The following is a 13,753-nucleotide window of genomic DNA, read 5'->3' as shown; positions in this document are numbered from 1 at the left end:
TAAGCACGGCGCATCTATAGAAAGGTAGGGGCCTTTTCTACCGTATGATTTACAACATTTGGATCGAACAGTGGTCCTTATACCTGCGTGACCGCTCCTGGACATTCCAATAATTTCCCTCCCACACTCATGCCCTTTACATGATATCTATCACAATCGACGTACCGCCATTTCAAATGTAAGCGTCGCATCGTCGAGGCATCGTCATCCTAACCCTTTTCTAGATTGCCGAAATTACACCATGGTCAACTCACTTCCATTTGGCGGCCAGCAAGTCCCTGTCCCCGGCTTTGGCGCCATGGGTCTGAATTCTGCCATGGGGAGCGACTTGGACCTCGAACAGGCTGAGCCGGTCCTCTTGAAAGCAGTCGAACTCGGCTGCACATTTTGGGATACAGCAGTAAGCCACTCGCGAGGGAGCTAAAGGCATTACTTCTGACGGCCTTGGGTTCTAGGTTGCCTACAAGAATGGCGCAAACGAGAAGCTGCTTGGGGACTTATTAAGAAGCACAATGTCCGTGACAAGCTCTTTGGTAAGTAGCAGAGCCTCAAGGTTTACATGTTGCATGATCGCTTACGGCAGATATTTCGAAGTGGCGTCTAAATGCGGATTTGATGTGTTTGGACCTACGCGAAGAGTGACTAACTCAGCAGCTCACATCAAGGAATACATCGAGGGGACAATTGATAGGCTTGGTTTTACTCCTGACCTCTACTATCTCCACAGAATCGACCCTAGTGCGTTGAGATCCCCCAAGCAAAATCCTTCGGATTGGTCCTGACTATGTGGTTAAGATACCCCTCTCGAGGAGTCCATTGGTGCCCTAGATGAACTCCGCCGCGCTGGAAAAGTCAAATACATTGGGCTATCTGAATGCTCTGCTGAGACCTTGCGCAAGGCAAACTCGAGTTCGTATGCCAGTGACCATAATAGTACAAGATGCTAACACATTCAAGTCGCCAAGATCGATGCCATTCAAGCCGAGTACTCGGCTTTTGAGACACTACACGAGACCAATTGTCTTATCGACACAGCCAAGGAATTGGGGGTGGCATTTGTGGCATTCAGCCCGTTAGGACACGGCTGGCTTGTGGATGACTTTGAGTTCAAGTCCCCGGATGACTTTGCGCCTGATGATTTCCGACGCACTGGTAGGTCGCCATATGTGCTTACAGCAATGCTGCGATCATAGAAAACTAACTTCAATATCACAGTCCCCAAGTTCCAGGGCGAAAATTTCTACAAAAATAAGGCAATCGTGGATGAGATCAAGCAATTAGCGACCGCAAAAGGCTGCACAGTTGCGCAGATCGCGCTGGCTTGGGTTGCCGCGCAGGGATTGATTGCTATCCCAGGCACGACCAAAGCCTCACGCCTGGAAGAGAACTGGGCATCTCGAGATGTCGTGTTGACGGAAGAGGAGTTGAAGGCGATGCGAAAGATTGTGGACGATGCTAAGCCGGTTGGAGAGAGATTCTCTCCTATCTTCCAGTCGATGGTCGGTCACTAGATTAACGACAGTGCACTGCAATCGTCGTACTGCAGTTGCAATGGCATCAAAATAGACTCGTTTAGTTTGTATTATCCTGATAGTCTTGTTGCCTCCTCTGGCCGCCCCTGTCAACTTGCGTTGGCTGCACACCCTTGCTGTGAACACAACACCGCTCGGCTGCCGCGTGTAATATCTGCTGTTGAAACTCAAACACATCGCTCATGATGAGTTCTCATAGGGCGCATTTCGTAGGAAAGCCGGTAGACTACTCCGCATACCAGGGTTGAAGTACAACCAGAATGTGTCCAGATATCTATCATGTCGACTCCACTTCTCCCTGCTCATGCAACCATAAGCTGGATGCATTAGCGCCGAGATCGTTGCACTGGCCGACAAGGTGATTGGTTGTCTCTGTCTGGGGACCCAGGACTTGAACCCACATGGAACCCGGCCTTCTCTGCATGCAGACGCGCCATCAGAAGGTTATCTTTACCAACTCAATGCGGCATGATCAAAGGGAACAAGCTCAAATGCATGGGTAAGCAGGTCGCATGAGCATATAACCAACGGTTTGTCCCTGACCAACATCGGCAAAGTACCTGCCGCCCCAGTCTTACATACCCTCTCAACGGCCATCATGGAGCCTCAGACTGGAGCCACCACACCTTCAGTGTCAATCTCGGAACCGTTGCCGGTCCAGATAGAGCTACTGAATCCTGATGATTGGAGCGGCATCACGAGCTCCGCAGAGAGGAGGCGGCGGCAGAATCGCGTCAACCAGCGCACGTGGCGTACGCAGCACCCCATTCCGCTCTGTACAAGCCTTATCAGCTTATGTGCAGTGTTATAGGCCAGAGGCATCAACGTGAGCCAGCGAAACGCTCCGACGACGTATCACCGGGCCAATCAGCAGTTACCGATGAGGTCGGCCCTGCACGGCAGATTGCTCTGGCCGACAGAGCCGAGCATCTCGCAGTCACTAACAGGGCTGTGATTCTGGCCCAAGGCTATCTTCTTCTCCCGACTGCTGATAGGCGAGCCAAAGCCCGGCTCTTCACCTCAAGCGCCTACAATGACTACAGGAGCGGCGTCCCGCAGCCGGGATATCTTCCCGCCCTAACCCACCTCAACGTCCTCGACGCCATGGCCCGCAACGCAGCAGTCATTGGCTTCAGCATTGAAGGCCTCTGCCGCGATGACCTCATCTCACCCTTCAACACGCATGGACCCGGTCTCCCGTGGGCTGGTGAGATAGCAGCGGCCTGTCCAGCAACTCTACTACCGACGCCGGTCCAGCAAACAATCATCCACCATCCATGGGTAGACCTATTTCCGATCCCACGGTTTCGGGACAACGTGCTTCTCGCCGTGGCCGCGGGTGTGTTGGATGAAGACGAGTTGTGCGCAGATATGTTGAGCCTGGACAACGGTCGCGGTGAAAATGCCTCCCTTATTGTCTGGGCTGGGTCGTGGGATCCTCGAGGCTGGGAGGCGTCTATTCCTTTCTTGCGAAAATGGGGATGGTTGCTGACGGACTGTCGTGAACTTTGTTTGGCGACGAACGAATGGCGTGACCGGAGAGGGGAGAAAAGACTGGTCTTCTAACACGCAAAGCCTGTAATACGGACATCTAAAGACCACGTATCGACTGTCCGCTACCTGTTCCTCCTCAGGATTTGCGCATGTGAAACACTCATTTCGCTCGACTCTTTATCGTTACCGACCCACTCTTGCATTTCATCTTTTCCGCAGTTGACTCGAATCAAAGCCCTAAATACTCCTCACATGCAACCTGCTTACAGTTGCATAGACAGCGAAGATGATGATTCGTCATCAACAGATGTGAAAGCTGAGGACGGCAAGTTCGGCCCCACTCTTATAGCGTTGAGAGGCTCACAGTAACTGATGTAGCTTCATACCTGTTACGGCAACGCTCTCACAAGGAGGTAAGGTGAACTTGGAGGCTGCCTGTGACGGCACCTGTAACTATGCCGCCGGAAAAGGCCATCGTAGGCATGTCCCACCTCTGTTAGACGCTGGAACCGTGATGGATTGACCACCTTGATTCTGGCCACACAACAAGGGCACGACTCACGACGCGGAGGGCTCGGTGCCTCATCAATAAAGGGGCTGAAAACAGCGTGCAGGGCAAATACCGCAACGCCCGGCTTCCTCATGGATTAGACTTCATTTTCTCCGACCATTATCCCAAGACTTGCCCATCAGTGCGAACACTAGCGGTTCCGAAGTTTGGAGAACTACTGATGTCTGCGCGCTCTTGATACTCTTTCTTCGACTTTAGATTCCTTGGATGTACTATTCTTTCCCTTCGAGCCACCCTTTTTTAAAGCATGATCTTAATGAGCCGCTGTACAGTCACGTCAGTTGGTAGGGGCAGGCAATCGTGCATGCCCATGACCTTTGGGCGCTACTGTTTACCTCCCAGGAGTCACGGACTCGCCGGCCCAGTACTAGCTGTTTTGCGCAAACGGCGACCGATTTGCCTCTCTTGCAAGGGTAAGTGCATGAACGATTGGTGCACAACCGTGTGCTACGGAGCGTGGACCCCGGGTTGGCTGATAAATGCTACCCGTATTCCTTATGCCGCAGAGTAATCAAGCAGTAAAACTGTGCCTTGGCCGTATACCCTGTGGGCCTATAACGTCACCCCATATCGTACTTTAGGTTTGCGGAGCTTGCGGAGTTTGATATCTGACTTGCCGTCTGTTAATCATCCGCAGTCCGTTATCTGTCCGCCGTCTGTCCGAAGGACTAACACCATCGGCTTCTTTCGGTTGTGGGTACCAGATGGAATGCGCTGGAAACCGACGAAACCATCAAGTGAGCCCTGGTCCAATACTGGAGAGGGGTACCTAAATAAAGGGTTGTTTGCGATTAGTAGCTGATCTGGTTTTGGATAAATTGACCAGTATCTCCCATTGCTCCCACACTACAAATCGAACCCCTTACTCAAACATCGATGCTTTACCCCGACTTGTAAAGTCTTTCAATAATCGGTTGCATACTTCCAAAATGTCGGCAAATAGCAAATATGCGTCCAAACTTGTCGGGGCACGTGTGCTCATCATCGGAGGCACTGCTGGTGTCGGCTTAGCTGTCGCCGCAGCTACTGTGGAACTTGGCGCCGCTGCCGTTGTCATCTCGAGCTCGAACGCCGACCGAATCAACGCGGCCGTATCACACTTGCGGAAGTCCTATCCAACAGCAAGTTGCAGCATCATGGGTTTTCCATGCGACCTGAAGCAAGAGGAGCTACTCGAGCCCAACATCGCGGCTCTTTTCGACGCTTCGACCTCAAACGGAACTGAGAAGCTCAACCATATCGTCTTCACTGCAGGCGATCACCCCATTCCGAGACCTATATCCGAGATAGATTTCAACTTTATCAAGGAAGCTGGGCTGGTACGGTTTTTTGCTCCTCTATTGATAGCAAAATATGCCGCAAAGCATATTGCGCCAGGGCCCACGTCCAGTTTCACGTTGACGTCCGGCATCAGTGCGTACAAGCCGTACCCGAATTGGAACGCAATTGGTGCATATGTCTCTTCTTCGGAGGGTTTGACGAGAAGTCTAGCGGTCGAGTTAAAGCCGCTGCGTGTCAACCTTGTTTGCCTTGGCCCAGTTGACACAGATCTTATGGCCCGCTTCTATCCCAAGCCTGACGAGCGCAAAGCAGTTCTAGATGCTATCTCTCAGAAGGCTGTGACAGGAGCGGTAGGACAAGCTGAAGATGTTGCAGAGGCATTCTTGTACTGTATGAAGGACTATAATTTGTCGGGTTCTGTGATACACTCTAACGCAGGAATGCTACTAGTTTGAGAAGCAGGTGCATTATATAAATTTAGATATTTAGCACTATTATCTACGAAGTATTCTGCGATAGAGACTATAGTTCTTTATTTAAGTATATTTATTTATTAAGTCTTTAATTATTACTTAATTTATAAAATATTTAATCAAGATTAAAACGTATTAAATGCACTCAGTTATCTAAATTATAACCTTATTACGTTAATAAAGCACAGATATCAGGCTGTCATTGACGCACATAGATAGTATACTAATTATTATCTATATAAAGAAAATTTCTGATCCTTGGGCTTCACAATGATATACATCATATTATAATTGGACTTCAATTAGGCTCGCAATAATAGTTCAAAGATGAAGCTATCACCATTGGTTATTCGGGTGGACACGGGATGTGTCGTTACTTTCGCGCCCCCACTGTAAGTACTTCCGGGCCCCGGGCTGCTTGTGGACACTTCAGTGAGAGCCAACTAAAAGCCATTAAACTACAAGACGACGATAGGGGTATTATTTTTATTCAAACTTCTTTTCAAGTGTGTCAAGTCATAAGAAAACTATTAAGGAATTTACTGTCAGCTTCTTAATAAATGATTGCTATTTTCTATAGCTTATTTTTTCACTTTAGCCAAGACAGTCACAAGCCGAGGTTCTTTTTACCGAGGTCCACTAATACGTCACGCCTCCTCTCCAAAATTGTGATGCTCGTGATAATCTGACTTAACTTTATACTCATAAGACCTTTTATCGCGACTTTCTTACTTCTTTCCTCTCTTCCATTATCCCAGAAGCACCTCTACATTGCTTATCACCATGGTCCTGAAGCAAAGCAAACCGCGCGAATCGCTGACGGTCGTCGACAACAGGACCAACCAGGTCTACGAGATTCCCATCACTCACAATTCCATCCCGGCGACGGAATTCAAAAAGATCAAGGCCGAACCCACAAATGATCGGCCAGAGGATGAAACATCACAAGGCCTCAGGGTCTATGATCCCGCCTACATGAACACTGCTGTCGTCCAGAGCAAGATCACCTACATCAACGGTCAGGATGGCGTCCTCCGATACCGAGGATATCCGATTGAGCAGTTGGTCGAAAAGAGCAACTTTCTCGAGTCTGCTTATCTCCTCATCTACGGCGAGCTTCCCACCAAGGCTCAGTACGATGACTGGCATGGCGAGGTGATGCATCATACCTACATCCATAGCGACATTGAAAACATGTTCAAGTCGTTCCGCTATGACTCTCATCCCATGTCCATGCTGACCGCGGCATTCGCTACACTGGGAGCCTTTGCCCCTGAAGCCAATCCCTCCCTTGCCGGTCAGAAACTCTACACCAACGCTGCTTCCGGCAATATGGAGGCTCTCAAGGTGCTGGACAAGCAGATTCTCCGGATCCTCGGGAAAGCCCCCACGTTGGCGGCAGCATCGTACAGAATGCGCCAGGGTCGACCCTTTAACCGGCCAGCACAGGGCTTGTCATACACTGGAAACTTTCTGTACTTACTGGACAACCTATCCGAGCCTGATTACCAACCGCACCCTGTTCTTGCCAAGGCTCTGGACAAGCTATTCATCATTCATGCCGACCACGAGGTCAACTGCTCTACTGCCACAGTCATGCAAGTAGGAAGCTCTCTGGTGGATCCATACAGCGTTGTCGCTGCCGGATGCGCGGCACTCTACGGTCCATCCCACGGGGGAGCCTCAGAGTCGGCAATCAGAATGCTCATCGAGATTGGGTCTCCCGAGAACGTCCCGGCGTTTATGCAGGCTGTGGAGAGGAGAGAAAGGGTTCTCGTCGGATTCGGTCACCGCGTCTACAAGAACGTCGACCCACGCTCAACAGCCATCCGCAAGCTGGCCGAAGAAGTTTTCCAAGTCACCGGCAGGAACAAGCTCCTCGACACAGCTCTGACGCTTGCCGACTACGCCAGAAAGAGCGAGTTTATGCGAAGCAGGAATCTGTACCCCAACGTTGACTTTTACTCTGGCCTGATTTACCAGGCCATGGGCTTCCCGCTTGACTTTTACCCCGTTCTGTTTGCTGTCCCGAGATGCGTGGGCTGGCTTGCGCATTGGAGGCAGATGATGCTGAACCCATCGGGTGTAAAGATCTGGAGGCCGAGACAGCTGTATGTAGGAGAGGGAGAGAGAGATTACGTCGAGACGGAGGATAGGAAGGGAAAGGCGGCCACTGTATTTGATGCCCCGGTTCGGGTTGAACATGGTGGTAATAGCAAGCGAACCCTCCTTGCTACCTCTGATGAGCTTAAGAGTAAGCTGTAGGCCTTGGATGGGATTTATTATGTATGTTAATGGAGTACGATGTTTTACAGCATCGGGTTTGATACTGCTGTGTTTTAAATCCCCTTATTTACTACTTGAGCTTATTTACCTAGTTATTTACCTGGTTATTTACCTGGTTATTTACCTGGTTATTTACCTGGTTATTTACCTGGTTATTTACCTGGTTATTTACCTGGGTTATTTACCTGAGTTATTTGCGTAGGTACACATATAAGAAAGAAGTAAATAAGGTAAATAAATATATAAATATTGGTCTTTTAGTAAACCCTCTATAGTAGTAAAGTTTTAGTATAGATAAAGGTATTAAAACTGCGATTTGAGATGTTTACTAAGAAAGATATATGGTTTACCTATGAGCATTAATATATCTCGCACTAATCACAAGCTGATTCCAACTCTTAGAGCCTTCCATCGTGTATTCTTCTCTTATCTCCTTTGCCACCATGACATTAACCAACAGCACACTGACATCCCTGTAGACGCTCGCTAGTAACGATAACGTCCAAGCTCTGGGATGTGAGGCATTTGCTCATCTGCCCTCGAAGTCGGACTAGGTGCGACAGCAGATCCACCAAACGATGTATTCGGGGGCGAGACTGATGCACTGGGTGGGTTTGAGACGGTCTCATAGTACTGATGAGAGTACCCAGGTACAGAAGACGGCTGTGAGTGTACCATAGGCTGAGCTATTGGTTGTGGGTGTTCTTGACGTTTAGAACGCTTTCTGTACCAGATGAATGCAATGGCCAACAGGATGAGTGTTCCAACGATGGCTCCAAGGGCTGCAGCTGCTGCAATGGCTGATCTGAGCTTTCCCTTTGTTTCAGTGAGCTCACTTGCATCTGCCACAGCTGTATCTGTAGCAGTTGGATCAGTGGTACCACCCGACGAGGTAGGATCTGCCTCGGTGGTGGTAGCTCCAGTGGCGGTAGCTTCAGTGGCGGTAGCTTCAGTGGCGGTAGCGTCAGTTGCTGTCTCCGTCTCAGATTCACTACCGCCTTCAATCGTAAAGTCATCGGTGGTCGTCGTATCTTCAGAGTCAGTCTCTGTCGTGATAGGTGCCTCCTGGGTGTCCTTGATTGTGCGAATGACTGCCCCGGCGGGGAGGTCATACTCGAACGAACTAGACCCAGTTCGACGTGCAGTATCGCAGTAATAGCCGTACTCCTTCATGGCGGGATTCGTAAGGAAAACGCATAATGGGGACTCGGATTTGGAGCTAAACAGTCAGCTAGGTTCACAGATGGCCATTTCTCTTACCAAACAACGCATCCTCCAGTGTTGTGATCGCATATATCATCCTCAAGATCGTCATACTCGATGCATCGGGTCCGGGGAGCGCAACTAGACCTGTACCGAGTTAGTTTAGTCGATGAAGCAGTGATTGACTTACAATGAACAGCATCCTACAAAGCCATCGTCGCCCCAATAGCACTCCCCGTTTGGGCATGTCCACAGAGCATGAGTCGGTCCATCGCAATCAGTTATGCGCTGTTGTCGCTTGAAAAGAAAGGTAGGCGCAGCAGTAATGGCAAAATCTTGCCCTACTGCAAGCCCAAGTAAGAAAAAGAAGAGAACAAACATGGTTAACGAACAGACTGGGGACGCGGGAGACCCTACTTTTAAGAATCAGGCTCTGGATGGGGGCGGTGCATGCATCTGCATCTTGTGCGCCTCGACTCAAACTCGAGCCGTTATTCGCCATGACAAAGACGATCGGGATATTTAATAGGTCAGAAGTCCGCCACAAGCTTGGTATTTCTATTGTGGCAGAAATGGAGAGAGATGAACGGGTAGACCCTTGTCAAAAGCTGAACAGTGCAGATAAGATGGTGTCAAGCCGTAATTCGTTCAACGCTCACCGATACAGTAGACTGAGGATGTGAGCCGTTGACCGTCTATTTTGGGACTGCAGTTATTGAGATAAGGGCAAGCGGTGATATACAACTGCCCAAGAGTCTGGTAAACAGCAACCAACTGTGCACAACCGCGTCTATAAGCGAGACTTTTCCTCCAAATTCTTCTCCCACTCTTTTATCGTCTTGACCAACCCCTCAACCTGCTTCATGGTATTTCCAGCGTGAATGCAGATTCGAATCCTCTCGCTGCCTTTTGGAACTGTCGGGGCAACAATTGGGCGAACTGTGTATCCTCTCTCCTGGCAGAATTGAGCCAAGCTTCGTGGTTGCGACGTGAATACTGGGATAATTGGCGACTTGGGTGTATCTCTATTGACACCAAGAGTCGAAGACTGTAAAAGCTTATGCGTATGGTTGACGAGTTGCCACAAATGCTTCAAAAGAGCATCTGCTTTGCCACTTGCAAGGAACTGATACGACAATCCAATGCTAGCAAGACAAGGAAATGGCATTGCTGTCGTATAAATGAGAGTTCGGGCGTAGTTGATGAGATATTCGCGTGTCGTAGGAGAGCAAAGAACAATGGCTAAACTGTTAGAACCAAACTGTCAGAGACAAAACAACTTACCTCCAAATGAACTCATTGCCTTGCCAAAAGTGTGCAATCGAGCAAATATTTCCTTTTCAAGACCGAGCTCACACACAAGGCCTCTTCCTTGCTTTCCGTACAGACCAGTCGAGTGTGCCTCATCAACAATGATGTACCCATTCTTCAGACGTCGCTTGACACAAGCAACAATGTCTTGAAGGGGTGCAACATCACCATCCATGCTGTAGACACCTTCAACGAGAATAAAGACAGATTCATCTGCCAATCCCTTGAGAACCTCACCCAAACCCCCCTCACCATCCACACAATTATGCTTGAATGGAATCATCTTTCCCGCCCGACTCAACTTCATCCCATCATGAGCACTCGCATGAATGAGTTCATCGTAAACAATAATATTCCCAGGCTGCGGCAAGCAACTCACAAGCCCCACATTGGCATCAAATCCCGAATTGAACAAGAGTCCAGCATGGGCGTTGTGAAACGATGCAATGTCTCTCTCCAAAGATTCTGCCAATGCCGAATTTCCATCCAACAATCGTGAGCCGCCTGACCCCAACAAAGGAGGGGGAGATGCATGCTTCTCAAGAAGGGAATGATAGGCGGATCTGATCTCTGGGACAAGAGAAAGAGAAAGGTAGGCATTTGAAGAAAAGTCAACATTGTCTGCTGGAAACGTAGTCAACCGACGAAGCTGAGATTTCTCTTCTCTCGCCTTTAGACGAGCCGCAAGGGCTTCTTCCAACTTGGACATGTTGTTGTCTGCGGGATTTGTTGAGCGCGATATTTCCCCGCTCGGACGGAGCAAAATCCGACGCGACTAAGGGCTGTACAAATATTTAAACAGCCCAAGCCCCTTTAGAAAGTAATAACTCGAAATGGCGCCCGTGCCTGCTCTTTTGCGGAGATCCCTACGCGTCCACCAGGTGTATGGGGCGAATACCGACGTGGGCAAGACGATTTTTACTACTGTTCTTTGCAATGCCACGACCAAGCATTGGAAAGGTGAAAAGACTTCGTTTTTGAAGCCTGTATCTACGGGAGCAGCTCATGAGGCCGACAGCTGGTAGGTATCTGAATCTAGTACTAGAGTAAGCTGACAATTTAGTCACATTCAAAAATATTCTCCTCTTACGGCCAACGAGACATTGTTTCAATACGATATCCCTTGTAGTCCACACACAGCTGCAAAAGCTTCTGGCAAGGTATGTTTTCACATGTTGGCCGAATTCCACTAACATTTTAGCCCATTCCCTCGGATGAAGCTGTACTAGCAAAAATTCATGACCATGTCTCTCGGCGAGCTTCCGAAGGTCCTGGGTGGCTATTTCTAGAGACTGCGGGTGGTGTCCACTCTCCAGGTCCATCCGGCACGCCCCAGGCCGATCTTTATGCCCCCTTGCGGTCTCCAGTTATTCTGGTTGGGGACTCCAAGCTTGGGGGTATCTCTCAAACGATTGCTGCGTATGAATCGTTGAGAATTCGTGGACACAACATTGAAACGGTTCTTCTTTTTCAGGACATGCAATATGAGAATTATCAGTACCTGAAGGATTACTTTTCCAAGGAGGGAATCCTCGTGGAGACAATCCCTGGACCACCTCCTCGAAAGCCGGATGAAACCGAGGAAACCGAGCAAATGACCGAGTACTATGCAACTCTCAACAATGGCAACATTCAACAAGTTCTTGAGACCCTGGACAAGAAAGGAAAGGACCGCATTGGCCGACTGGATTCGATGAGCCAGAAGGCCAGCAAGAGTATTTGGTATCCATTCACTCAGCAGAAATTTGTCACGGCAGACACTATTTCTGTCATTGACTCTGCCCATGGTGATTACTTTCAGGTCCTCAACAAGAATTCAGACCAGCTTTTGCAGCCTGCATTCGATGGGTCTGCTTCTTGGTGGAGTCAAGGTCTTGGACATGCCAATTCTCGACTGACTCTGGCTGCTGCGTACGCTGCTGGACGATATGGACATGTCATGTTTGCTGAGGCCATTCACGAGCCTGCTTTGGCTTTGGCCGAGATGCTTCTCAAAGGAGCTGACAATCCTCGATTCTCTCGCGTCTTTTACTCTGACAATGGAAGTACCGGATGCGAGGTTGCTGTCAAGATGGCCCTCAGAGCAGCAAGACTCCGATACGGATGGGGACCAAACGACAATGTCAATATCCTCGGCCTCAAAGGAAGTTATCACGGAGACACCATTGGAGCGATGGATTGCGCTGAACCTTGCGTCTACAACGAAAAGATTGAATGGTACGAAGGTAAAGGTTACTGGTTCGACTATCCCACTGTTCAATGCGTCAAAGGGAAATGGGTTGTCGACGTTCCTGAATCTCTTCGTGACGATTTAACCGGCGCAAACCTTGGTTCCATCTCGGACGTTTTCGATCTACAGTCTAGACTCGAAACGGAAGCCTACCAAAAGTATGCACGATACATTGAGAGTGTCCTCGAAAAGCTGCACTCTGCCGGTCGCAAGTTTGGAGCCCTCATGATGGAACCTGTTGTCCTCGGTGCTGGAGGAATGATTCTAGTGTAAGCCAACAACTCTCCCTAGACACCCCCCATTGACCATGTCCAGTGACCCCCTCTTTCAACGCGCCCTCATCGACGTTGTCCGCCGATCCCCTCATCTCTTCGGAGACGCGTCCACCCCAACAGACCCACTCTCATGGTCCGGACTCCCGGTCATTTTTGACGAGGTTTTTACCGGCTTGTACCGGCTTGGCCGGTTTACCTCGGCTTCATTCCTCGGAGCCGATGCCGATATCGCCGTCAACGCTAAACTCCTTACTGGAGGATTAGTCCCGCTATGCACCACCATGGCATCTGAGACTATTTTTGATGCATTCCAGAGTGATGACAAGAGTGATGCACTTCTTCATGGACACAGTTATACTGCACACGCTGTAGGATGTCAGGTGGCTGTTGAATCTGTTGGAGAAATGCAAAAAATGGAGGCCCAAGGTGTGTGGAAACATGCAGAAACAGATTGGGATGATTCTCAGGCAAAGACGGCTTGGTCTGTTTGGTCCCGTGATTTTGTCAACAAGGTATCACACAGCCCTCAAGTTCTTGGAGTTTGGGCTCTTGGCAGTGTCTTGGCCATTAGTCTCCGCGATGAACAAGTGGGATACAAGAGTAACGTGGCCAAGAAGCTTCAAGCCCATCTCCGACAAGGTACTGGGGAGTGGAACGCTCACAGCAGAGTCCTGGGCAACGTGTTTTATGTCATGGCCAGTCAAAAGACAAGTCAGCAGAGCATTGACGAGTTGCAGGGTCTGTTGCTTGGAGCTCTGTAATTCGTAGGATAAATGGAGGAAGGATTGGCGGTAAAAGTAAATTTCTTACGTCACTGCTGTGCCGCTTTGATTCTCCATCAACATCATCATGAACTCTGTGAATTCCCAGCAGCCTCTCGAGGCGAAAACTCGAGAAGCATCGATTGCAGAATTTATCGACAGAACCAAGCATATCCAAGATGAGCATCCAGAGGTCGACTTTACCAAGTCGGTTATTGAGCCGACCATGAATCTGACCTACGACATCAAGGTATGGCCTTTGACGTAGTAACGAACCAGCTAACAGAATAGGAAAATGTCGAAGAAGAAACTCGAAAGAAGCACGAATCTTTAATC

The 13,753-nt window shown here is 49.3% G+C and overlaps 7 protein-coding genes across 7 annotated transcripts; 5 read left to right on the top strand and 2 right to left on the bottom strand.

Annotated features, from left to right (window-relative positions):
* Positions 1-241: 241 nt before the first annotated feature.
* Positions 242-1,511, top strand: NECHADRAFT_95243 (uncharacterized protein; the record flags this gene model as incomplete). Its single annotated transcript, XM_003047018.1, has 7 exons — positions 242-400; positions 456-533; positions 584-593; positions 640-738; positions 796-909; positions 958-1,152; positions 1,216-1,511. The coding sequence occupies 7 exons, from the start codon at positions 242-244 to the stop codon at positions 1,509-1,511; spliced, it is 951 nt and encodes a 316-aa protein (XP_003047064.1).
* Positions 1,512-2,130: 619 nt separating this feature from the next.
* On the top strand, positions 2,131-3,098 carry NECHADRAFT_46205 (uncharacterized protein; the record flags this gene model as incomplete). The annotated part of the gene is made up of 2 exons (XM_003047017.1): positions 2,131-2,284; positions 2,404-3,098. The coding sequence occupies 2 exons, from the start codon at positions 2,131-2,133 to the stop codon at positions 3,096-3,098; spliced, it is 849 nt and encodes a 282-aa protein (XP_003047063.1).
* A 1,428-nt stretch (positions 3,099-4,526) lies between these two features.
* NECHADRAFT_46096 (uncharacterized protein) lies at positions 4,527-5,333 on the top strand (the record flags this gene model as incomplete). The annotated part of the gene is made up of 1 exon (XM_003047016.1): positions 4,527-5,333. The coding sequence occupies one exon, from the start codon at positions 4,527-4,529 to the stop codon at positions 5,331-5,333; it is 807 nt and encodes a 268-aa protein (XP_003047062.1).
* Positions 5,334-6,104: 771 nt separating this feature from the next.
* On the top strand, positions 6,105-7,896 carry NECHADRAFT_62526 (uncharacterized protein). Its single transcript, XM_003047015.1, has one exon. It carries the CDS (start codon positions 6,135-6,137, stop codon positions 7,614-7,616), a length of 1,482 nt encoding a protein of 493 aa, XP_003047061.1. The 5' UTR covers positions 6,105-6,134; the 3' UTR covers positions 7,617-7,896.
* Positions 7,897-8,123: 227 nt separating this feature from the next.
* Positions 8,124-9,221, bottom strand: NECHADRAFT_83326 (uncharacterized protein; the record flags this gene model as incomplete). Its single annotated transcript, XM_003046841.1, has 3 exons — positions 8,124-8,856; positions 8,898-8,987; positions 9,031-9,221. The coding sequence occupies 3 exons, from the start codon at positions 9,219-9,221 to the stop codon at positions 8,124-8,126; spliced, it is 1,014 nt and encodes a 337-aa protein (XP_003046887.1).
* A 252-nt stretch (positions 9,222-9,473) lies between these two features.
* On the bottom strand, positions 9,474-10,860 carry NECHADRAFT_70787 (uncharacterized protein; the record flags this gene model as incomplete). Its single annotated transcript, XM_003046840.1, has 2 exons — positions 9,474-10,082; positions 10,125-10,860. 2 exons carry the CDS (start codon positions 10,858-10,860, stop codon positions 9,631-9,633), a joined length of 1,188 nt encoding a protein of 395 aa, XP_003046886.1. The 3' UTR covers positions 9,474-9,630.
* A 124-nt stretch (positions 10,861-10,984) lies between these two features.
* Positions 10,985-13,417, top strand: NECHADRAFT_46109 (uncharacterized protein; the record flags this gene model as incomplete). The annotated part of the gene is made up of 4 exons (XM_003047014.1): positions 10,985-11,172; positions 11,281-11,311; positions 11,353-12,650; positions 12,697-13,417. 4 exons carry the CDS (start codon positions 10,985-10,987, stop codon positions 13,415-13,417), a joined length of 2,238 nt encoding a protein of 745 aa, XP_003047060.1.
* Between the last annotated feature and the right edge of the window lie 336 nt (positions 13,418-13,753).

This window comes from Fusarium vanettenii (genome assembly GCF_000151355.1).
Source record: "Fusarium vanettenii 77-13-4 chromosome 8 genomic scaffold NECHAsca_17_chr8_1_0, whole genome shotgun sequence".
NCBI lineage: Eukaryota > Fungi > Ascomycota > Sordariomycetes > Hypocreales > Nectriaceae > Fusarium > Fusarium vanettenii.
This window is presented reverse-complemented; position numbering and strand designations above follow the sequence as displayed.